The sequence below is a fragment of the Pan troglodytes genome, chromosome 10 (genome assembly GCF_028858775.2).
Source record: "Pan troglodytes isolate AG18354 chromosome 10, NHGRI_mPanTro3-v2.0_pri, whole genome shotgun sequence".
NCBI classification, from domain to species: Eukaryota; Metazoa; Chordata; class Mammalia; order Primates; family Hominidae; genus Pan; species Pan troglodytes.
The window spans coordinates 139983995-140009872 of NC_072408.2; the positions used below are offsets into that span (position 1 = coordinate 139983995).

The 25878-nt window shown below is 40.8% G+C and overlaps 1 protein-coding gene across 4 annotated transcripts; it reads left to right on the forward strand.

Annotated features, from left to right (window-relative positions):
* The first annotated feature begins 827 nt into the window (after nucleotides 1-827).
* On the forward strand, nucleotides 828-22854 carry ZNF140 (zinc finger protein 140). 4 transcript variants are annotated; one of them, XM_063785348.1, is made up of 6 exons: nucleotides 828-1080; nucleotides 1281-1337; nucleotides 3123-3249; nucleotides 3486-3581; nucleotides 16072-16138; nucleotides 20943-22854. In XM_063785348.1, exons 5-6 carry the CDS (start codon nucleotides 16081-16083, stop codon nucleotides 22082-22084), a joined length of 1200 nt encoding a protein of 399 aa, XP_063641418.1. In that variant the 5' UTR covers nucleotides 828-1080; nucleotides 1281-1337; nucleotides 3123-3249; nucleotides 3486-3581; nucleotides 16072-16080; the 3' UTR covers nucleotides 22085-22854. The 4 variants fall into 4 exon arrangements, with proteins under 4 accessions (XP_063641418.1, XP_063641419.1, XP_009424909.1 ...); XM_063785349.1 differs by having other exon boundaries at nucleotides 954-1080; nucleotides 3483-3581; XM_009426634.5 differs by lacking the exon at nucleotides 16072-16138 and having other exon boundaries at nucleotides 954-1080; nucleotides 3483-3581.
* The last annotated feature ends 3024 nt before the right edge of the window (nucleotides 22855-25878 follow it).

Genomic DNA, 25878 nt, shown 5'->3' on the forward strand with positions numbered 1-25878 from the left:
TACTGACTCCACAGTCGTTGTTAAGAATCCTAGTTGTTTAATAGAGGCGGTCTTGGGCTCTTGCTGGGCCGCGGTGTGTTCTGGGAAGTGTAGTCACCTGAGTCTCCAGCTCCTTGTCTCTGGGCGGTGTGTGCACGCCAGCAAAGCACTGTGGGAGTCGTACTAGGGGAGGAAAACCCTATACCCTCTGGCGTGCAGCGCAGGAGTTTGGGGGAATGTAGTCGCTGGAGCTCTGCGTGGTCTTCTGGCTTTGGGCGTGGCCACGATGCACTCTGGGAGTCGTAGTAGGGGAAGAACGTCCTCCGCTCTTTTGCGCACGGTCGCTAGAGGTTCTGGGAAGTGTAGTTGCCTGAAGCTCGTGTTCTTTGTCTTTCGATGATGTGCGCTTGGCCTCAAAGCACCCTGGGAGTTGCAGTCGGGCGGGGAAAGCCATATGCTCTCTCGCGCGGGGTCGAGGTTGTTTCTGGGAAGTGTGGTTGCCTGAGTCCCGCGTTCTTCGTTTCTCGGCTAGTTGTGCGCGTGGCCGCGAGACACTCTGGCAGTTATAGGAACGCAAAGGTCTGTGTACTCTTCCGCGGGGGGCCGCGGTTGTTTCTGGGAAATGTAGTTGCCTAGGACCCGAGTTCTTTGTTTCTCGGCTCTGGGCGTGGGAGGATAGCCCCTATGCTCTGGCGCACCGGACCGCGATGGCGTCTGGGAATTGTAGTTGTCCCAGGCCCTCGTTCTTTGTCTCCTGGCGTTCTGGGCGCGGCAGCGAGGCGCTCTGGGAGTTCCAGTAGGAACGAAAAGCCCCTGCGCGCAGGGCCGCATTGGCTTCTGGGAATTGTAGTTTCTTGAGGCCGGCGGCCTGGTTGGGGTGACGTCGGCGAGGCTTCTGCAGACGCAATTCCTGCGACGCCCGCGGTGGGGCCCTGGGGGGCGTCGCCGAGCGTCTGTCCTGTGTTGGCTGTAGGCAACGAAAGGAGCCCTCCCGGTCTGCGCCGGATGGCCCCGGGCGGTGACTCGGTCCGGAGCCCTGGAACGCTACGCCCACCTGGCGGAAAGCACCACGGAAACGCACCGTCCTGTGGCCACTGTTAGGTGAGGGGGTTCTGCGGAGGCGCGCCGTGGCAGGAAGAGAAAGCCGGCGCCAGTGGTCCAAGCGCGATCTCTCAGGGCGCCCCGCTCTCTACGTGGGAGGCGCGGAGCGGGGGCCACGGGAATCCCCAGTGCGGGAATCTAGTGACTTGGGCGCGGCCTAGCTGGCCTGTTCGCTCAGGGCTCCTTTCTCTCTCTGCCAGGTCTGCCATTTTACACTTTTCTGATTTCCTCCTTCCCTTCTGCGAGCTATGTCTCAGGTAAGCTAATGATTGATAAATAAATAAATGTATATATATATATATATATATATATATATAATTTTTTTTTTTTTAAGAGAGAGACAGGGTCTCCTCCTGTCGCCCAGGCAGTGGAGCGATCATAGCATCCTGTAACCTCAAACTCTTGGCCTCAAGTGAGCCAACCCACTTAGCCTGTTTCCGCTTTTCTTTGTGAAGTGCAGCCGTGTTTTTCAGGACTTGGGACGTGGCTTTCTTTCTCCTACAACCACCTGCCTGGCAGAACCCCAGGACCCTGTCCCTTGTTCCTCCTTTTCAGGTGCTTATACTTAAGTATACATGAAGAGAGTGACAGGAAGCTATCCAGATGTGGGCGGGGTTTCTGACCTGGCTGGCATGTTTTAGGGTGAGAGGGGAGGGTGCCAGCTGTTACATCGCCTCCTCTTTCCCACAGTATTAGGATGAGGAGTGCTTTACGTTACTCCAGCGCCCCTTCATTCATTTATTCAATATGTTTTTACTGAACCTCTACTTTCAGTGGTTCCCACAGTGTGATCCTTGGACCAGCAGTATCAGCATCATCTGAGAACGTATTAGAAATGAATATTCTTGAGTCCTACCCCAGACCTTCTGAATCAGAAACTGGGAATTTGGCCCAGCAGTCTAACAGTCCTTCCAAGTGATTGTAATGCGCAACTCATTCTATGTCTTGAGGATGCAGAAGTGACCAAAACAAAATCTCCGAATCCTCAGAGCTCATTTTTCAGACATGACATAAGGAACACATTTTTATTTTGATTTGGCCTAAGGGCTTGGCTGGTAATTGTGCTTCACAGCAGTGGGGATAACAGGGTCAACTATTCAAAATGAGTCCCTCATTTCAGTTCCACTTCTTTATCCTACTTTTTGTCATACTTCTCTTCAAATTCAGAGGCTCTCTGAGTTTTGCTGGGGAATCCAATTTCCACCTCTGCTGCAGATCTTGCTGTGTAGGAAACAGCTGCTTTATTAGTCAACAGTCTTTAATGACTTTTTTATTAAACTTCAAAACTGTAAATTATAACTGCCATCCATCTGGGGCTGCTACTAGTTTGAGACATTTTAAATTCCCATTCATGCCTTATAGATCAATGTGGATCACTCAAGTGGTGCAAAACCAGGCTGCAAAGCAAGGGCTCATATGTTATTCCCCCTAACTCTGAGGGAAAGTGCTTTGGGTTCTGTCCTGGGAGGTATTACGTTCTCTTCTTGCGGAATCAAGATTCTTTATTGCTTATCCTCCTTGTTGTGTGACATTGCTAAAATTACCACTAAGTTTCACAGGTATTTCTTTAGGATTAGGGATAACTGTGACAAACTTGAGACTGTATGCCCCATTTGAAGGGTGGTGCTGTTATCTGCTGTAGCCAATTATTACCCTGAAGAAATTCTGGCTGAATTATATTAAAATAGGCTGGTATTAAGGAAAATATACATTGTTTATTAACATAAAGGAATACTGTAAAATCTTAAGAATTTTTACAACCAGTGCCAAAAATCCATATTGTTCATGTGTATAATCCTTTATTTTGAATAAAATTGTAAATTATCTCAGGACAGATAATTTGTTTTTCTCCTTTTCTCCAGTTATACAACAAAACACAAGAGCTAGGCTCTTCATTATATAATTACTCAGAATTCTGAAAACTCTCACTGTTACTACTTAGACACATTGCCTAACCTCCACAGTGAGACTCATTTTATTCCTTGATGAGGGAGTTCGGGGGCATGCGTGCTGGTCATGCAAATATCTGTCCGTCATTTCAGGGGTCAGTGACATTCAGAGATGTGGCCATAGACTTCTCCCAGGAGGAGTGGAAATGGCTTCAGCCTGCTCAAAGAGATTTGTACAGATGTGTGATGTTGGAGAACTATGGCCATCTGGTCTCACTGGGTAAGTATTCTTCTTCATCTCCCTCAAGGCAAAATTTGACCGTTAGGGTGGCTGTTATAATTATCTGGCTGAATATTCCCAAGAGAGGTATGGGGTTTCTTAAAATTAGTTTTAAGATGGGGACGTAACTGCACTTTATTTTTAGACATTTTAAAAACTTACATCTGACATTTCCTTTGTGGCACCTCTTAGGATTCAATGACTGATCTTGAATTTATTTCATTTTCTGCAAGCAGGTCTTTCCATTTCTAAGCCAGATGTGGTTTCCTTATTGGAGCAAGGGAAAGAACCCTGGCTGGGGAAAAGGGAAGTGAAAAGAGATCTGTTTTCAGGTGAGTGAGTTGGAAGCTGATGGGGAAATTTTTTAAAACCACTCAATTAGTCAATGAAAAAGGAATACTTTTTAATATGCTGATTGGAAAATTTTCCCTTAAAGATACCAGAGATACGCTAGGCGCAGTGGCTTACGCTTGTAATCCCAGCACTTTGGGAGGCCGAGGTGGGTGGATCACGACGTCAGGAGATCGAGACCATCCTGGCTAACACGGTGACACCCCATCTCTGCTAAAAATACAAAAAAATTTGCCTGGCGTGGTGGCGGGTGCCTGTAGTCCCAGCTACTTGGGAGGCTGAGGCAGGAGAATGGCGTGAACCCGGGAGGCAGAGCTTGCAGTGAGTCGAGATTGCGCCACTGCACTGCAGCCTGGGCGACAGAGCAAGACTCCATCTCAAAAAAAAAAAAAAAGATACCAGAGGTATAAAGACTGAAGTTTCACTTACAACTCCATAAAAGACTACTTCATACCCAATTCTGTTTTTTCTATATTACGTAACAGCTGACATACTCGACCAGTTCTCACATACTGTCTCTTCTTTCTCACAGGTGTCTTTTTTGTTCCCATTGTTAGTTCTGTCTGGTCTCTGAATTTCATTTCTTTTTGTTTTTTCTTTCCTTTCTTTCTTCAAATGGACATACATTTCTATTGCCTGAATTCAACCTGAGAAAGAAAAAAAAATTTAAAAGTACATATTTTGCTGTTCTATTTAATCACCTTGAAAAGATTAATTCATTACTCTTTGATTAATTGATATTTATTTATTCCTTCACATACACTCTTAATATTTACAGAAATTTTAATCTTGTCAAATCTTTCTCAAGACTTTCTATTAAGTGCTACAGAGACTAGAGGGTGTGCAAAAGTGTAATAACTATCAAGGAATTCATGGCCTAGTGATGTGTCTAAATAACTTGCATTAGATATCCTCAAATTAGCAGTACAGCAGTGAAAAAAGGAATTTCCAGTTGGTGTTTTAGGCTTGGGTAATTTGGATACAGATAGTAGTAGAGAAACAAAAGAGAGAAAAAGGGTCAGTTTTGGAGAAAAGGTGATGAATTCTGTAAGTTCTGTAAATTCTATAGTTGCTTCTATAGCACATGTTTAATGGAGGTCCACTGATTTTTAGAGAGAAAAGGAGGAATGCGTACTTTTTAGGAGGCAGCAGCTTAGGACTGATGAAACAGATGCCATGAAAACTGAGCTGTAGCTTTAAGGAAGAGTAGTGGTTAATATGAAATGCTGCGGGGTCCCTTAGGAGAATGTCCAGAAGGATTTGCAAAGGAGGTACTAATGTGGGCTGAAGCAGTGAGATGGCACAGGTGCAGGGAAACTTTGTTTAGTGGGAGCAAATGAGGAAAAATGTCCTTTTTGAATTAAAAAATAACAAAACTGATAAAAGCATGTACAAAGGAAGTGAGGAAAAAGGAAAACATGGAAGTTGCCTCTAATTCTACTTTTTTTTTTTGAGACAAATTCTTGCTCTTGCCCCCTAGGCTGGAGTGCGATGGCACGATCTCAGCTTACTGCAACCTCCGCTGTCCGGGTTCAAGTGATTCTGCTGCTTCAGCCCCCTGAGTAACTGGGACTACAGGCACCTGCCACCATGCCTGGCTAAGTTTTGTATTTTTAGTAGAGATGGGGTTTCACCATGTTGGCCAGGCTGGTCTCAAACTCCTAACCTAGTGATCTGCCCGCCTAGGCCTCCCAAAGTGCTGGGATTACAGGCGTGAGCCACTGTGCCTGGCCTAATTCTACTACTTTAACACAGTTCTTGAAGTTTTTATGTATTCCTTCCAGGATCTTATTTTGAAAATTTTTTTCATTGTGAAATATCACACACAGACAGAAGTAATGCATGAACATACATGTACAGCTTAATAAATTATTATAAGGCAAACAGCCATGTGCCCAAGGGCAATAAACACAATACTGCTAGGTTCCTTGAGAGCCTTCTGTGTGCTCATCCTAACCCTCCAATAAAGCTAATCATCTCTTTGCTTTCATGGTAAAGTAGCTTCCTTGGTTTTCTTTATCGTTCCATCAGCTGCTTGCATTTGTGTTCACTATAGTTGAGGTTTGTGTGTTTGTTAACTTTATATAGAAAGATTTATAATGTATTTATTGATTTGCTTCTCAAAATTATTTTTAAAATGTTTTTGGCTGTGCATGGTGGCTCATGCCTATAATTCCAATACTTTGGGAGGCTGAGTTGGGAGAATCACTTGAGGCCAGGAGTTGAAGACAAGCCTGGGCAACATAGAGAGACCCTGTCTCCACAAAAAAATTTTAAAAGCTAGCTAGGCATGGTGGCATGTGCCCATAGTCCTAGCTACTTGAGAGGTTGAGGTAAGAGAACCACTTGAGCCTAGGAGTTTCAGGCTGCAGTGAACTGTGATTGTGCCACTGCACTCCAGCCTGGGCAATACAGCAAGACCCTATTTTTTTAAAAGTTAAAAGAATTTTTAACGTAATTGCTCTAATAGTTTTTTTCATTGTACGATAAGTATACCACAATTTATTCGTTCTACTATTGAGGGCTTCTTAAGTTTTTTGCACATTTAGAGATACTGCAAGCAATGCTGTTACTGTGCATGTATCCTGATACATATGGGCACAAGTTTCTCTGTGGTTTATATCTAGGACTGGAATTGCCAAGTTGGAGGATAATGCACCTCTTTATGTTATTAGATAATGCCAAAATGTTTTCCAAAGATCCTTGACTGACTTATACTCCCACAAACCCAATAAGTGAATGCCTGTTGGGCATAGTAATTTTCATCTATCAGAAGGGTGTGCAGTGGTAGCTTGTGGTTTAAACTTGCATTTGTCAGGCCATTAATAAAGTTGAGCACCTTTTCGTATGTTTATTGAACATCTAGGTATCCCCATCTGTGAAGTGAATCTTGAAGATTTTTGCTCTTGTATCTATTGGATTCTTTTATTGATTTGTAGAAGTTATATATTTTAGATAGAAATCCTTTGCTAATTGTATGTACTTCAAAATCTTTCACATTGTGGCTTTTTTTTTAACCTTCATAGCTTCTTTTGATGAACAGAAATTCTTAATTTTAGTGTAGTCAGATGTATCAATCTTTTCTTTTATGTTTAGTATTTTTTTAGCCTGTTTAAGAAATCTTTCCCTCCTAAGGGATTATGATGAAGACATCTTCCTATATTTTCTTTTAAAAAAGCCTACTTATTTTGCCATTCACATTTCGATCCATCGCTCACTTTATTTTGTCATGTGAGTTAGTAGTCAACTTTGCTATCTTCTGTACGGAGATCCAGTTATCATAGTAGCATTTATTGATAGATCAACCATTTTCCTCACTGTTTTGAAATTAGTTAAATGTCAATTTTTGTGTTTGTATGTTTCTAGGTTCTCAATTCTCTTTCATTTTTCTCTTTGCTCCAATCTATACAGCCTTAGTTACAGATGTAATGATTAACATTTTATTGTATTTGTCTTACCCCTGCCCCTTTTTTTCTCTGAATTATTTTAAGTAAACAGGGCTACCATTTAAGAGTTGTTGCTGCAACCTAGTGTAGATCTAATCATTACCTGAACTATGTAGGCATCCAGGGAGCTAAGGGAGGTAGACAGATTGGAAATAAAGTGAAGAAGTAGACTCAAAAGGACCTGGCGATCGGCTAGATGACAGACATGAAGAAGACTGAGAAGTCGTGGCTGACATTCGTCTTTTTGGTGGTATGATTGTTCCCTTAGTTAAAAAAAAAAAGGATCAGCAAGTTTGTGGGGGAGGGAAGATTATATTGAGACTTGTTGAGTTTGGGTCTCTGTGGGATATGAATATATAAATCCAGTAGGCAATTGAGTATCATAGTCAAGAGGTTTCAAATGCATATTCCTGGGCCCCACCCTGGAAATTCTAAATTGGTAGGTTTGGGGTGGAACCAAATAATTTGCATTTCTTTCTTTTTTTGGCTAGTCAAAAAAAAAAAAAGCGGGAGTGGAGGAGAAACAAAGAAATCGATAACTAGTTGTTATCAATGACTTATAAACTCCACTGCATTCAGACCAGCCAGAATTTGCATTTCTAACAAATGACCAGATGATGCTGATGCTGAACTAAAGTAGACATTTAGGAGTTACCTGCACAGCTTCTTAAAATTTTGAATTTTCTTTGTAAAATTGTTGCATACCTGTTATTTCTTCTTGAGCAACTTTCCCCAGTTTCTTTTCTATATTGCTTCTCTATAGGAATGCTAGTCAATTTGTATATTTATATCTCTTTATCTTTATTATACAAATAATACGGCTGAGTGTGGTGGCTCACACCTGTGAGCACTTTGGGAGGCCGAGGTGGGCAGATCACCTGAGGTCAGGAGTTCAAGACCAGCTTGGCCAACATGGTGAAACCCGTCTCTACTAAAATACAAAAATTAGCCGGGTGTGGTGGTGTGCGTCTGTAATCCCAGCTACTCGGGAGGCTGAGGTGGAAGAATCGCTGGAGCCCAGGAGGCGGAGGTTGCAGTAAGTTGAGATCATGCCATTGTACTCCGGCCTGGGCGACAGCAAGACTCTGTCTAAAAAAAAGAAAAGAAAAGAAAAAGGAAGGAAGAAAGAAGGGAAGGGAGGAAGGAAGGAAGGCTCTAAATCTTTCTAGATTTTTTCCTGCACATACCATTGTTGTTTATAGAATAATTTCACTGCACTAAAAATTCTGTGTTCTGCCTAATCACTCATTCCTAACCCTTGGCATCCACTGATTTTTGTTACTGTCTCCATAGTTTTGCCTGTTCTAGAATGTCAGAGAGTTGGAATTAACCTTTTCAAAATGGCTTCTTTCACATAAATAATACATAGTAATATGCATTTTAGTTACATGTCTTTTCATGGCTTGATAGCTCTTTCTTTTTAGCACTGAATAATATTCCATTGTCTGCATGTACTGCAGTTTACTTATATGTTCACCTACTTAAGGACATTGTGATTGCTTCCAAAATTTTGACAATTTTGAATAAAGCACATCTGTGTGCAGGTTTTTGTATGGGCATAAGTTTTCATTTCATTTGGGTAAATACCAAGGAGTGTGACTGCTGGGTCATATGGTAAGAATATATTTAGTTTTGTAAGTAACTGCCAAAATGTCTTCCAAAGTGATTGTACCATTTTGCATTCCCATCAGCAGTGAATGGTTGATATTATCATGTGATTTTATTTTTTTATCACGATTGGTTGTTGGATTTTGCTAATGCTTTTATTGCTTCTATTGATATTATGTGATTTTACTTCTTTAGCCTGTTGATGTGATGGATTATATTTTACAATAATTGATTTTCAAATGTTGAACCAGCCCTGTATACCTGGGATAAATTCCACTTGGGCATGGAGTATAATTCCCTTTATACATTGTTGGATTAAATTTACTAGTATTTTGTTGAGAATTTTTACATTTATGTTCATGAGAGATACTGGCCTGTCATTTTCTTTTCTTATAATTCCTTTGGTTTTGATACTAGGTCAGTGCTGGCCTCATAGAATGAGTGGGGAAGTTTTCCCTCCGCTTCTGTCGTCTGGAAGAGATTGAGGGGATTGGTATAATTTCTTCCTTAAATGTTTGGTAGAATTTACCAGTGAATCCTGATGCTTTCATTTTTGAAAGTTATTAATTATTCATTTGATTTTTTTTTTTTCGAGGCAGGGTCTCACTCTGTTGTCAAGGCTGGAGTGCAGTGGTGCAATCATGGCTCACTGCAGCCTCAACTTCCCCCGGCCCAGGTGATCCTCCCGTCTCAGCCTCCCAAGTAGCTGGGACTACAGGTGCACTCCACCATGCCCAGCTCATTTTTGTATTTTTTGCAGAGACGGGGTTTCACCATGTTGCCCAGGCTAGTCTTGAATTCCTAGGTTCAAGCAATCTGCCCACCTTGGCCTCCCAAAGTGCTAGGATTGTAAGTGTGAGCCACCGCACGCAGCCTCATTTGATTTCTTTGCTAGATACAGGCCTATTCAGATAGTTTCCTCCTTATTGTGTGAGCTTTAGCAATGTATGTCTTTCAAGGAATTGGACCATTTTAGCTATGTTATCAAATTTGTGGGCAGAGTTGTTCATGGTATTCCTTTATTATCCTTTTTATGCCCATGAAATTTGTACTGAGGCCCCCTTTCATTGCTGATATTAGTAATGTATGACATCTTTTTTTCTTAATTAGCCTGGCTAGAGGCTTATTGATTTTAATTATCTTTTCAGAGAACTAGGTTGATTTGGTTGCTTTTCTCTATTAATATCCTATTTTAAATTTCATCAATATTTGTGCTTTTTTTTTTTTTTTGAGACAGAGTTTCTATCCTTTTGCCCAGGCTGGAGTGCAATGGCACTATCTCACTTACTGCAGCCTCTGCCTCCCGGGTTCAAGCGATTCTTCTGCCTCAGCCTCTCAAGTAGCTGGGATTACAGGTGCACGCCACCACGCCCAGCTAATTTTGTATTTTTAGTAGAGATGGGGTCTCATCATGTTGGCCAGGCTGGTCTTGAACTCCTGACCTCCAGTAATCCACCCACTTCAGCCTCCCAAAGTGCTGGGATTATAGATGTGAGCCACCACACCCAGCCTATTTTTTTGAGACAGGATCTTGCTCTGTCACCTAGGCTGGAATGCAGTGCCACAATCGTAGCTCACTGTAACCTAAATTTCCTGGGCTCAAGCCTTCCTCCTGCCTTAGCTTCCAAGTAGCTATAAGTACAGACACATGCCAACACTCCTCACTAAATATTTTATTTTTTATTTGTAAAGACAGAGTCTTGCTATGTTGTCCAGTCTGGTCTTGAACTCCTGTCCTCAAATGATCTACCCACCTTGGCCTCCCAAAGTGCTGGGATTACAGGTGTGAGCCACTGCACCTGGGTCCTTTGCTCTGATTTTTATTTCTTTTCTTCTTCCTTTGAATTTAATTTGCTCTTTTTAAAATTTCCTAACATAGAAGGTAGATGACTGATTTATGAAGGGGTGGCCTGCCCCTCCACACCTGTGGGTATTTCTAGTCGGGTGGGATGAGAGACTGAGAAAAGAAAGAAGACACAGAGACAAAGTATAGAGAAACAACAGTGGGCCCAGGGGACCAGCACTCAGCATACCAAGGACCTGCACCAGCACCGGCCTCTGAGTTCCCTCAGTTTTTATTATTATTTTCATTATTTCAGCAAAAAGGAATGTAGTAGGAGAGCAGGTTGATAATAAGGAGAAGGTCAGCAAAAAACATGTGAGCAAAAGAATCTATATCATAATTAGGTTTAAGGGAAGGTACTATGCCTAGATGTGCACGTAATCCAGATTTATGTTTCTCTCCACTCAAACATCTCAGCGGAGTAAAGAATAACAAGGCAGCATTACTGCAAACATATCTCGCCTCCCACCATAGGGCGGTTTTGCTACCATCTCAGAATTGGACAAATGTACAATCGGGTTTTATACCGAGACATTCAGTTCCCGGGGCAAACGAGAGACAGTGGCCTTCCTCTATCTCAACTGCAAGAGGCTTTCTTCTTTTACTCATCCATCTCAGCACAGACCCTTTACGGGTGTCGGGCTAGGGGACGGTCAGGTCTTTCTCATCCCACGAGGCCATATTTCAGACTATCACATGGGGAGAAACCTTGGACAGTACCCCGCTTTCAAGGGCAGAGGTCTCTGCGGCTTTCTGCAGTGCATTGTGCCCCTGGTTTATTGAGACTAGAGAATGGCGATGACTTTTACCAAGTATACTGCTTGTAAACATTTTGTTAACAAGGCACGTCCTGCACAGCCCTAGATCCCTTAAACATTGATTTTATATAACACACGTTTTTGTGAGCTCCAGGTTGGGTCAAAGTGGCTGGGGAAAGCTACAAATTAACAACATCTCAGCAAAGCAATTGTTTAAAGTACAGGTCTTTTTCAAAATGGAGTCTCTTATGTCTTCCCTTTCTACATAGGCACAGTGACAGTCTGATCTCTCTTTCTTTTCCCTACAATTTACATTTTTTCTAATATATTAATTCAATGCTATAAATTTTCCTTTAAGCACTGCTTTCACTGCATCCCACTGATTATCCCACTGAAATAAGTTGTATTTTCATTTTCATTTAGTTCAACATATTTTTAAATTTCAGATTTCTTGTTCGTGTTACTTAGAAGTGTGTTGTTCAATATCCATGTGTTTTGAGATTTTCCTTTTAATCTTTCTGTTACTGATTTCTGGTTTCATTCCATTGTGGTCTGACAGCACATATTATATGATTTCTATTCTTTGAAATTTGTTAAGATGTGTGTTATGACTAAGAATAGTGTCTATCTTCGTGAATGTCTTGGGAATTGGAGATGAATGTGTAATCTGTTGAATGAAGTAGTCTACTGATATCAGTTGATTGATGGTGCTGTTAAGTTCAGCTATGTTCTTAATGATTTTCTGCCTGCTGGATCTGTCCAGTTCTGAAAGAGGGGTGTTGAAGTCCCCAAGTGTAATAGTGCATTCATCTGTTTCTCCTTGCTGTTTTATCAGGCTCTGCCTAATGTATTTTGATGGTTTGTTGTTAGGCACATGCACACTAAGGATTTTTATGATTTCTTTCTTGGAGTATTGACTCCTTTATCATTATGCAATGCTTTTCTTTAACCTTGCTCTGAAGTCTGCTGTGTCTGAAATTAATTTAGCTACTTCTCTTTCTTTTGATAAGTGTTAGTATGGTATACCTTTCTGTACTCACTTATTCTAAATCTATATGCATCTTCATATTTAAACTAGGTTTCTTGTACACAACATATAGTTGGGTCTTGTTTTGTGATGCACTCTGACAATGTCTTAAGTTAGCGTATTTAGACTGTTGACCTTCATTTTTAAAATTTATTTAATTTTTGGCTAGGTGCGGTGGCTCACGCCTGTAATCCTGGCACTATGGGAGGCCAAGGTGGGCAGATCATGAGTTCAGGAGATTGAGACCATCCTGGCTAACATGATGAAACCTCGTCTCTACTAAAAGTACAAAATATTAGCCAGGCGTGGTGGTGGGCACCTATAGTCCCAGCTACTCGGGAGGCTGAGGCATGAGAATGGCGTGAACCCGGGAGGCGGAGCTTGCAGTGAGCCGAGATCACACCACTGCACTCCAGCCTGGGCAACAGAGCGAGACTCTGTCTCAAAAAAAAAAATTACTTATTTCTTTAGAGACAGGGTCTCCCCATTTCCCAGGACAGAGTGCAATGATACAATCATAGCTCACTGCTGTCTCAAATTCTTGGGCTCAAGAGATCCTTTTGCCTCAGTCTCCCAATGTGCTGGGATTATACGCATGAGGCACCACATCTAACCTCGTGTGTGTGTGTGTGTGTGTGTGTGTTTGAGATGAAGTCTTACTCTGTAGCCCAGACTGGAGTGCAGTGGCGCAATCTTGGCTCCCTGCGACCTCCCCCTCCTGGGTTCAAGCAATTCTGCCTCAGCCTCCTATGTAGCTGAGATTACAGGTGCCCACCACCACACCTGGCTAATTTTTGTATTTTTAGTAGAGACGGGATTTCACCATGTTGGCCAGGCTGGTCTCTAACTCCTGACCTCAGGTGATCTGCCCACCTCGACCTCCCAAAGTGCTGGGATTACAGGCGTGAGCCTACGCACCCAGCCCCGTTTTGTGTTTTTTATTGAGCATTTTATATGATTTCATTTTCTCTTCTTAGCATATTGATTATACTTCTTTTTCTCATGGTTGTCCTAAAGTTTGCAATATACATTTTTTTTTTTTTGAGATGGAGTCTTGTTCTGTCACCCAGGCTGGAATGCAGTGGCATGATCTCTCCTCACTGCAGCCTCCACCTCCCGAGTTCAACAGATCCTCCTGCCTCAACCTCCATAGTAGCTGGGATTACAGGCATGCGTGCTACCATGCCTGGCTAATGGTCTGCATTTTTAGTAGAGATAGGGTTTTGCCATGTTGGCCAGGCTGGTCTCAAACTCCTGACCTTAAGTAATCCACCTGCCTTGGCCTCCCAAAGTGCTAGGATTACAGGCATGAGCCACCATGCCCAGCCTACATTTATAAATAATCCAACCCTACTTTCAAATAATACTGTGCCACTTCATGTGTAGTGCAAGTACCTTATAATAAAATATTTCTCATTTTTTCCTCCAGTCCTTAGTATCACTGTTGTCATTCATTTCACTTATATGTAAGCTATAATCATAAAATACATTGTTATTATCATTATTTTTTTGAGACAGAGTCTCGCTCTGTTGCCCAGGCTGGAGTGCAGTGGCACAATCTTGGCTCACTGCAACCTCTGCCTCCCGGGTCCAAGCGATTCTCCTACTCAGCCTCCTGAGTAGCTGGGACTATAGGTGTGTGCCACCATGCCTGGCTAATTTTTTGTATTTTATTTTATTTATTTATTTTTGAGACGGAGTCTTGCTCTGTCACCCAGGCTGGAGTGCAGTGGCACTATCTTGGCTCATCCGCCTCCTGGGTTTAAGCGATTCTTCTGCCTCAGCCTCCTAAGTAGCTGGGACTACAGGTGCGAGCCACCACGCTCAGCTAATTTTTGTATTTTTAGTAGAGACGCGGTGTCACCATATTGGCCAGGCTGGTCTCCAACTCCTAGACCTTGTGATCTGCCCGCCTCGGCCTCCCAAAGTGCTGGGATTACAGGCGTGAGCCAACGTGCCCAGCCTTGTATTTTATTTTTTGAGATGGAGTCTTGCTCTGTCACCCAGGCTGGAGTGCCATGGCATGATCTTGGCTCACTGCAGCCTCTGCCTCCCGGGTTCCAGACATTCTCCTGCCTCAGCTTCCTTCCTGGGTAACTGGGATTACAGGTGCACACCACCACGCCCGGCTAATTTTTGTATTTTTAGTAGAGACGGGGTTTCACCGTGTTGGCCAGGCTGGTCTCAAACTCCTGACCTCAGGTGATCTGCCGGCCTTAGCCTTCCAAAGTGCTGGGATTACAGGCATGAGCCACCGTGCCCGGCCAATACATTGTTATTATTTTGAACAAGCTGTTATCTGTGAGGTTAATTAAGAATAAGAAAACTAAGGCTGGGTGCAGTGGCTCACACTTGGAATCTCAGTACTTTGGGAAGCTTGGGTGGGAGGTGCTTGAGCCCAGGAATTTGAGGCTCTAGTGAAATATAATCCCAACACTCTTCTGTAACCTGGGCAATAAAGCAAGACCCTGTCTTTTAAAAAAATAAAATATTTATTTTACTTTTACTTATTTCTTCTTAAATGCGATTCCTTTCTTCATGTAGGTCTGAGTTTCTGACCTGTATCATTTTCCACCTCTCTGAAGAACTTCTTTCAACATTTCTTGCAGGGCAGGTGTACTGGCAACAAATTCTTAAAAAAACGTTTATTTTTCTAAGAGAGTGATTTCTCCTTCACTTTTGAAGGATAATCGCACAGGCTACAGAATTGTGGGCTCGAGAGTTTTTTTTTTTTTTTTTCTCTCAGCACTTCAAATATTTCACTCCACTCTCCTTGTTTTTTTTCTTGGTTTCTGAGAAGATCTGATGTACGGTAATCCTCCCCTATCTTCAGGGGATATTTTCCGCAACCTCCGATGGATGCCGGAAAATGCAGATAGTATTGAACCTCATTGCCATTGGTTAGAGTATGTTTCTGTTCATGTCTTCCATCCAAAAATTTAATGCCTTTTCCGGTTTTTTGTTTGTTTTTTGTTTTTTGTTTTTTTTTGGCAGGGTCTCACTTTGTCACCCAGGCTGGAGTGCAGTGGTGTTATCATAGCTCACTGCAGCCTCGAGCTCCTGGGCTTAAGCGATCCTTTCACCTCAACCTCCTGAGTAGCTGGGACCACAGGTGCATGCCACCACACTTGCCTAATTTAAAAAAAATTTTTTTAGAGACGGGTGCTCCATATCTTGCCCAGCTGGTTGCAAACTTCTGGCCTCAAGCACTTAGGCAATCTCCTTGTCTTGGCCTCCCAAAATTCTGGGATGACAGGCATGAGCCACCTTGCCTGGCCCTTTTACACCTTAACTAAGCACTTATGCACTTGTGGTTGTAACTTTAGCAGTTTGAGGTGCAACAGCGAAACTAGCTGAGTTGCTTTTTTTCTTCTTCATATGAATAGAAGACTCATTCTGCTGTAATCTTAGCAACCTCAGCATATGAGAGAGTTTTTCCTTATTGAGTGGAGAAGAAATTTCACATTTTCCCATTAAGGAAGCACTTTGTAGCTTCTGTTTGGCATATCTGAATTGTCAGCATCACTACTCTTGTGCTTTGGGGCCATGATTAAGTAAAATAAGGGTCATTTGAGCACAAGCACTACGATACTGCATCAGGTGGTCTGACAGCTCCTAAGTGACTAACAGGTGGGTAGCATTCGCAGCATAGATATGCCAGGACGATTCACATTCGGGGTGGGGTGGAGCAGGATGGTGCGAGACGTCACACTACTCAGAATGGTGTACAGTTTAAACATGAATTATTTCTGGAATTTTCTATTTAATACTTTTAAATATTGAACAAAGGTAACTGAAATGGTGAAAAACTACAGAGGAGAGGACTACTGTAATTCCCAGCCTTGTTCCTTTATAGGTAAGGTTTTTTTCCTTTGACTTCTTTTTTCTTTGTATTTGATTTTCTGAAATTGGAATATGATATACCTAATTGTAGGGGTTTTTGTGAGGGGCGAGAGGGCACTTACCTTGCTTGGTGTTCTCTGTGTTTCCTGCATCTGTGGTTTGGTTTATGACATTAATTTGGGGAAATTCTCCGTCATTATTTCCTCAAAGACTGCTTCTGTTCTTCCTTCTTTTTTAGTATTTCTGTTATGCATATATTACATCATTTGTAGTTGTCCCACAGTTCTTGGATAATCTGTTCCTTTTTTTCCCCTCAATATTTTATCTGTTTTTCAGTTTTGGACGTTTCTATTGAGATATCTACACAGAATACTTATGAGCCCGTTGAAGGCATTCTTTATTTTCATTACAGGAATTCTTTTGAGATGGAGTCTCGCTCTGTCACCCAGGCTGGAGTGCAGTGGCACAATCTCAGCTTACTGCAAGCTCCACCTCCCGGGTTCATGCCATTCTCCTGCCTCAGCCTCCCGAGTAGCTGGGACTACAGGCGCCCACCACCACACCTGGCTAATTTTTTGTATTTTTAGTAGAGACGGGTTTCACTGTGTTAGCCAGGATGGTCTTGATCTCCTGACCTTGTGATCTGCCAGCCTCCACCTCCCAAAGTGCTGGGATTACAGGCGTGAGCCACTGCACCTGGCCCATTACAGGAATTTTTATTTCTAGTATTTCCTTTTGATTCTTTCTTAAAATTTTCATTTCTCTCCTTACATTATCCATCTCATCTTGCATCTTGTATACTTTTTCCCAGTAAAACTGTTAGCATATTAATCATAGTTTCTTAAGTTCCTGGACTGATAATTCCAACATTCCTACCATATCTGTCTCAGATTCTGATGCTTGTTCAGTCTGTTCAAACTTTTTTTTTTTTTTTTTTTTTTTTTGCCATTTAGTATACCTCATAATTTTACGTTGAAGGGTGGACATGATGTACTGAGTAAAAGGAACTGCCTTTTGTAATGTAGTGGTAAGGTGTTGAGGGAAGAGAAGCATTTTGTAATCTTAAAATTATGGTAAGCCTGTGCTTCTGGACTAAGAACTTAATTAGTTCTTAATTTTTTTTCCACCTTATGTGGGATAGGATGGCTAGAAGGGGCTGGAGTTTAGTTTGTTCAACTTTTCACTTGTTTTTAGGACAGAGTAGTGACTTCTAAGGTCCTTGTAAGTCAGACTGTAAACTGCAGGTCTCCCTGTCATAATTTTCCATAATTTCCTTCTTCCTGTATTGATCTTAAATAACATTGGTGATAGAAGATATTAGGCTGTTTTCCCAAGAAAAGAGTGAATACATCTAAAAAGTTTCCTTGGAGTATATTAGTTGCTGGTTTATCAAAGGAATCCTTTATTACATCAAGAAAGAAACCTTGGTGGCTCATGCCTGTAATCCTAGCACTTTGGGAGGCCGAGGTGGGCAGATTGCCTGAGCTCAGGAGTTTGAGACCAGCCTGGGCAACACGGTGAAACCCCATCTCTACTAAGATACATAAGTAAATAAATAAATAAAATAAACCATTAGCCAGGCGTGGCAGCGTGTGCCTGTAGTCCCAGCTACTCGGGAGGCTGAGGCAGGAGAATTGCTCGAACCTGGGAGGCGGCAGTTGCAGTGAGCCAAGATCGTGCCACTGGACCCCAGCCTGGGTGACAGAGCGAGACTCCGTTTCTTAAAAAAAAAAAAAGAAAAAAGAAACCTTCTATCTATAGGCTTTTAATAAGTACTGAGTTTCCTCAAATCCATTTGGCATCTACTAAAAAGAGTATGGAGGTATAGTAGGAGGTGGGAAGAGGTGAGGTGATTGAGGAAGGGAAGTGTGTGAAGGGATATGTAATTAGCATTCTATTTTTATATCTCGAACATTGTTTTGATTGTGTTTTTTACTCTCATTGTTGTGAGAAATATGGCAAATACACTAAATCTGCAATTAACCCCATTTTTTCTTTTTAATTGACACAATGACTGTACATGTTTATGAAGTACAATGTGATGTTTCAATACATGTATACATTGTATAATGATCATATAAAGTTAATTAGCAAATCCATTATCTCAAATGTGTATCATTTCAAATGTGTATCATTTCTATGTGACAAGAGCATTCAAAACTTCTCTCTTCTATTTTGAAATATACATTATTATTAGCTATAATCATCCTACCATGCAAGAGAACACCTGAGCTTATTCTTCATATCTAACAATAACATCTTACCTGTCCAACACCCCTTTTTTTTGAAGACAGGGTGACATTCTGTTGCCTGAATTCCTGGGTTCAAGCAGTCCTTCCAGGTCACTGTGTCAAGTAGCTAGAAGTACAGATGCACAGTACCGTGCCTAAGTTTTAATTTTTTTTTTTTTTTTGGGTAAAGACAGGGGTCTCATTTTGTCACACTATGTTGTTTAGGCTGGTCTCAAACTCTAGGACTCAAGTGATCCTCCAGCCTCAGCCTCCCAAAGTTGGATTACAGGCATGAGCCACCACACCTGGCCCCAACAGCTTTCTATTTTTTTTTTAATGTCCAGGTTCACTTGGTATATTTCAGTTCCCAATAAGTTTCCTTGAAGCATTTCTAGATGAAGCCTTTATTTATTGGAGTGGATTTTTAAATCTTATCTCTGGTCTTTTATACAATTTTTACCCTAAGTATAATGAACTTACTCTTGTGTCTTATATCAATATTTTCTTCTGTGTTCTCTTTCCCTATTTATATTCTCAGTTCCTGAAGAGAATTACTCAGTTCACATCTACAGAGTTCTTATTTAGGTACTCAGTAGATACAGAATTGGTTTAAAGAAGAGGCAAGAAAGGAATTTAAAGTTTTATCTGCATTGACACAATTATTTTAACAGCTGTTTCACTGCCTCCCCATCTTGATCTTTCATGTATTTTGTATACCTACCATATAGGTACAGATCTTGATCCATTATTGAGATATGAATTAAATATTTCATCAAAGAAACAGTCTATTTACCTTTTCTTAAAAGCTTACTGTGAGAGCAATAACAGATAACATTTTTCCCAAAGTGCCAACGTATGTTTGACTGAAATGAAAAATGCGTTTTTAGATGTTATGGGGAATTTTAAGCTTATGTAAAAGTTATAAGAATAGTACAAAGAATGTCCACATTCACCTTTGCTTGTACACATTTGCCTTATCATTTGGCATATGATTTTTCTTCTGAAACATTTGAGAATAAGTTCTATATATTATGGCCTTTTACCTCTATACACTTAAGTATAGATTTCCTAATAAGAATTTCCTAAAGATACGATTTTTTTTTTTTTTTTTTGAGACAGACTCTCGCTCTGTCACCCAGGTTGGAGTACAGTGGCGCAATCTCGGTTCACCGCAACCTCTGCCTCCCAGGTTCAAGCAATTCTCCTGCCTCAGCCTCCTGAGTACCTGGGACTACAGGCGCATGCCACCACGCCTGGCTAATTTTTTGTATTCTTAGTAGAGACGGGGTTTCACTGTGTTAGCCAGGCTGGTCTCGATCTCCTGACCTCATGATCCGCCCGCCTTGGCCTCCCAAAGTGCTGAGATTACAGGCGTGAGCCACTGCGCCCGGCCAAGAGTATGAATGTATTTTTAAGGAGACACTTCATATTATTTCAAAATTCTGTTCCAATTTAAAAATGATGAAGTCCATCGTTAAAATTCAGCATGGAGAAAATTAGGGCTTATGTTTGTCAAACACATTTGATATTAAGACACTTTATTTTTCTGTCCAACTTTCATTTTAGGTTAAAGGTTACTCATGTTACATGAGCAAATTGTGTGTCATGGGGGTTTGGTGTACAGATAATTTATTTTGTCACCCAGGTAATCAGCATAATGCCCAATAGTCAGGTTTTTAATCCTTACCCTCCTCCCACATTCCACCCTCAAATAGGTCCCAGAAAAGACATAATTATACCAAATATGAACTTCATACTAGTTCAGAAGGTAGAGTTGGAGGATCATAGGCAAGTTTTCAGAGAAACCGCTTTATTTTTCATTTAGATTAAGTTATTATAAGATGTTCCAGAGGCACTAAATGAACAGAATCTAATGTCTTTGTGCAATCTGACGAACACTTATTAGTAGCAGCATTATGAAATTGCCATTTTTAGATAATTCTGGCAGTAAATACCGTTTAAATGGTGGTGAAGAAGACTAGCAACCTATCCTTCACAAATACTTCCTGATAGCTCTATTTTCCCTGCTCTTTCACTTACTTATGTTTACTCTTTCTCTTTATTTACCTATATGTCTATCTCTGTTTGATCTTTTCTGAAGTTCTGGGCATACTACTCAGATTTCAGTCACAGCTGTGAAAGCTGCTATTGATAAGATTTTTTAAAACTTCATTCTGGGCCGGGCGCGGTGGCTCACGCCTGTAATCCCAGCACTTTGGGAGGCCGAGGCGGGCGGATCACGAGGTCAGGAGATCGAGACCATCCTGGCTAACACGGTGAAACCCCGTCTCTACTAAAAATACAAAAAATTAGCCGGGCGTGGTAGCGGGCGCCTGTAGTCCCAGCTACTCAGGAGGCTGAGGCAGGAGAATGGCGTGAACCCAGGAGGCGGAGCTTGCAGTGAGCCGAGATCGCGCCACTGCACTCCAGCCTGGGCGACAGAGCGAGACTCCGTCTCAAGAAAAAAAAAAAAAAAAACAAACAAACAAAAAAAAAACTTCATTCTGTTGCTAAAGAAGGGAGAAATGGCCTTATTTTATTCAATACAGGAAAAAGAAACATTCACTTTTTTTTGGTATCTTTCAGTTTCAGAGTCAAGTGGTGAGATCAAAGACTTTTCACCAAAAAATGTCATTTATGATGACTCATCCCAGTATTTGATCATGGAAAGAATTCTAAGTCAAGGCCCTGTGTATTCCAGTTTTAAAGGAGGCTGGAAATGCAAGGATCATACTGAGATGCTGCAAGAAAATCAGGGATGTATTAGGAAAGTAACAGTCTCTCATCAAGAAGCCCTGGCTCAACATATGAATATCAGTACTGTGGAGAGGCCCTATGGATGCCATGAATGTGGAAAAACTTTTGGTCGACGCTTTTCCCTAGTGTTACACCAGAGGACTCATACTGGAGAGAAACCATATGCATGTAAGGAATGTGGCAAAACCTTTAGCCAGATTTCAAACCTTGTGAAACACCAAATGATACATACTGGAAAGAAACCCCATGAGTGTAAGGACTGTAATAAAACATTCAGTTACCTTTCATTTCTTATTGAACACCAGAGAACGCACACTGGGGAGAAACCTTATGAATGTACTGAGTGTGGAAAGGCCTTTAGCCGTGCCTCCAACCTCACTCGACATCAGAGAATTCACATAGGAAAGAAACAATATATATGTAGGAAATGTGGTAAAGCATTTAGCAGTGGCTCAGAACTCATTCGCCACCAGATTACACATACTGGAGAGAAACCTTATGAATGCATTGAATGTGGGAAGGCATTTCGCCGTTTCTCACACCTTACTCGACATCAGAGCATCCATACAACCAAAACCCCGTATGAATGTAATGAATGTAGGAAAGCTTTCCGTTGTCACTCATTCCTTATTAAACATCAGAGAATTCATGCTGGAGAAAAGCTCTATGAATGTGATGAATGTGGTAAAGTTTTCACTTGGCACGCATCCCTTATTCAACATACGAAGATTCACACTGGAGAGAAACCCTATGCGTGTGCTGAATGTGATAAAGCCTTCAGCCGGAGCTTTTCCCTCATTCTACATCAGAGAACTCATACTGGAGAGAAACCCTATGTATGTAAGGTATGCAACAAATCCTTCAGCTGGAGCTCAAACCTTGCTAAACATCAGAGGACACACACTCTTGACAACCCCTATGAATATGAAAATTCATTTAATTACCACTCATTCCTTACTGAACACCAGTGAATTTACACTGCAAAGAAAAACTATGAATGTATGGAATTTTTTAAAAAGAAGTATAATGCCTTACTTCAGAGAACTCTTGGAAAGAAGCCTTATGTGAAAGTGATGACTGTGAAGTAATATGGCCCACACTTTATTCACCACCCTGGAGAAAAAAAAACCCAGGAATATGTGGAAAAGCCATTAATAACCACTCTTATTTTTTTTTGCAATAACAAGGTGAAATCAATATTGTTGAGAGATTCTTCCATCTGGTAATGTTGAGAAGACTTCATTTGGTAGGAGTCCCTTACTTTACGTGTGTAAATTCCTACCAGGAAAGAATACATATCCAATAGATTGGAGAAAGCCAGAGATTAGCCCTCATTCCACATCTGTCAACCAGGACAGAATGCATGGGCAAGAGATGAGCTTTACAAAGATGCACTTTGGAGATCAGAAAATTCATATTTAAGCAAAGTGATACAAACAGTGATTTGGGAATGCCTTCATTTACAATGCAATACTTAAATTTTAATACTCTTGTAGGAGAAAAAGCAACTGTATAAATGAATGTAGAGTGACTTTCTGCAATATTTCAAACCTATATCAGAGAATTACACTGTGGGAAAACTACCATTGTAATAAGTGTAGCAAAATCTCCTTAGATATCTGAAAAGTCATACTGGATGGAATCTGTAGGAAAGGGTTCTATTTTGAGGGAAGGGGAATTCCTTTTTGTTTTTTAAGTGAATTCAGAAAATGTTTAAATAAATCTTTTGGTTTATTATAAACCTTCTGCTTGCTGATTTTTTCCCACAGCATGTGATTCTGAAAATGTAACTACAATATTGACATAAAAAATAAAGAGTAGTTTTTTTTGTTGAAACATACAAACATAACAAAGTGTTTTTAGGTGTTTTATGGTTTTAACTTTCAGACAGAGTTTGGATTTAAGGTAATGCTGACAGTTATCCTTGAATCTGACTATAGACATTTGTTATTCAGTGTGAAACAAGTGTAAGATACATCACAGAAAATTACCAAGGTATTCTTCCTGTTTTGTTCCATGTACAGTGAAAACCGTTCTTTTGTAAGCATGTATTTAAAACTGTTCTGGCATTACCACCTGCCCAGCTGACAAAGCTCACACCATCAGGGTTAGTTTGCCTTAATCAGGAAGGTAAGCAATTTTATTTTGTAGAAAGAGAGGTAGAGAATATGAATAGGAATGAATTTAGTGAGCATTAATGTAATGGCTGCATTGAGGGCACATTTGTAGGAGGTGTTATTAGATAAATATAAGTAATTTTGTAAGAGGTGAAATTTATAAAAGTTTTAGCCCAAAAACACCTTATTTACATGTACTAGAGTTCTGAATACATTATCAGAAGTGTATTTCCTCAAACCTGCCATTGGCATGCCATATTGGTACATACATTTAGAAGCTTCTCCAGTTTCCCTAAGAGTTGTTTCAGAGAGGCTGATTTATCTTACAATAGTGTACAGTCTGACTCGAATACAAGCAGCATGCCTTACTACGTATGGGTATCTAATATCTGATTTGATTTTCTCAAGCAGCATGCCTTATTACATATGGGTATTTAATATCTGATTTGGTGTCCTCAAGCAGCATGCCTTATTACATATGGGTATCTAGTATCTGATTTGGTTTTCTCAGGCAAGAATGGCTTGTATCAGGGTAAAACTCAAGTTACCCTGTCAGCAATATTAGGATATTAAAAAATTCATTATTTATTTATTTAAGAGTATACTGAATTTCTCCCATTATCTGCTCCACATCCACTTTCCTTCCTACTGTTTACTCTGTGGGGATGCACCTCATGAACTATATCAGAGGTCATCAAGCTACAGCCCATGGGCCAGGTATTCATTTACATAGTCTATGGCTCCTTACCTCTACAACTGAAGAGTTTAATATACAGCCACAAAGGTTAAACATTTACTATCTAGCCCTTTACAGAAAAACTTGGCCAACCCCTGACTACATCAAATCTTTGCTCTCTAGTTTTTGTTGAGTGCAGCCAACATTGAGAACGTTTACTTTGGAGCAATCTCCAATTAACCAAAGTGATACAAACACAGTGATTTGGGAATGCCTTCAATTACAATGCAATACTTAAATTTTAATACTCTTGTAGGAGAAAAAGCAACTGTATAAATGAATGTAGAGTGAATTTCTGCAATATTTCAAACCTATATCAGAGAATTACACTGTGGGAAAACTACCATTGTAATAAGTGTAGCAAAATCTTCTTAGATATCTTAAAAGTCATACTGGATGGAATCCAGTGTCCAGTCTTTTGGCATCCCTGGGCCACATTGGAAGAAATGTCTTGGGCCACGTATAAAATACGTGAACACTAATGATAGCTATCAGTTATTGTGGCTCAAGAAAATTCTTCTTCTGGTGTAGCCCAGGGAAACCAAAAGATTGGACACCTCTGCTTTAGAGGGAGATGTAACTATCAGAATGAATTATTATGTTCATTTTTTCCCTTAGCCAGAGAAAGGCCAAAAGACACTCCCGTCAGGGTATTAAGAAATACATTGGTGAGGAGTTTACCACCATCCTTGGACAACTCTGTGGTACCCACCCTCTCTAGACTGCAGATGATGCAGAACTTCTATAATGAAAGTAAGATCCCAATTTCAGTAGAGATCATAGGATCTTGGCATGGGAGGGGTTGGGTAAAATCTGCACAAGAGTCCAAGGGATGCACTGGTAATGAGATTTTTAACCATATAGGTGGCAATGACTAAATGATCATAGGGTTCCTAGAAATAAATGGATAGCCCACAAACATACTACTTGACATATGGTTGAAGCCAGTTCACTTAAATATTCTCAACTAAGGGAGAGGCAGGTCCCTTCAAGAAAAACTATTGCAGTGGGGGACGGGGGGCTCATATGTACACTGTGAAAAACTACTAACCTCTTTTCATACTGAGCTAAAATATCCTTCAGAAATAAAGATGTTTCAGAATAAAAATAGAGGAAATTTACGGTAGCATTCTTAGGCTAAAAGAAATACTAGTTTTTCAGGCAGTATGAAATGATCTTAGAAACTTGGAAATGCAGAAATAAATAACACTGGAGGGGTAAATATGTTGATAAATACAAGTCAGGTGTTGGGAAATTATGGTCTATGGACCAAATCAAGGCCTTTGAGCTAAGAATGATTTTAACATCTTTAAAAAGCTGCTTAGAAAAATAAGAATATGCAACAGTTACCATATATGGCCTGCAAAACCTAGAATATTGGCCGGGCGTGGTGGCAGACGCCTGTAGTCCCAGCTACTTGGGAGGCTGAAGCAGAAGAATGGCGTGAGCCTGGGAGGCGGAGCTTGCAGTGAGCTGAGATTGCACCACTGTACTCCAGCCTGGGTGACAGAGCGAGACTCCGTCTCAAAAAAAAAGAAAACCTAGAATATTTACTCTCAGGACCTTCAGACAAAGTTTGTCAACTCTGATATAAATATTGACTTTCATAACAATATCTGGTGGATTATAAAATACACCGAAGTAAATAGCACGACAATAGCACAAGAAAGGAGGGAGACGTTTAAAAGATGAGTCTAGGAATATTGCAAAAGTAGTAAAAGTATTAATTTGGCTCTCATGATCTGGGGACTGGTTAAGTGTGTTCTATTTGGGGAAATTCATAAAGCTGCATGCCTTTATGTATTATTCTTCAGGAAAAAAAAGTTTTTTAAAAGTCTCCCAAAAGGTTATTAAAACTAATCTTCAGCATTGGAAAAAGAAGTTACTATGAATGCAGAAAGGGGATAGAACA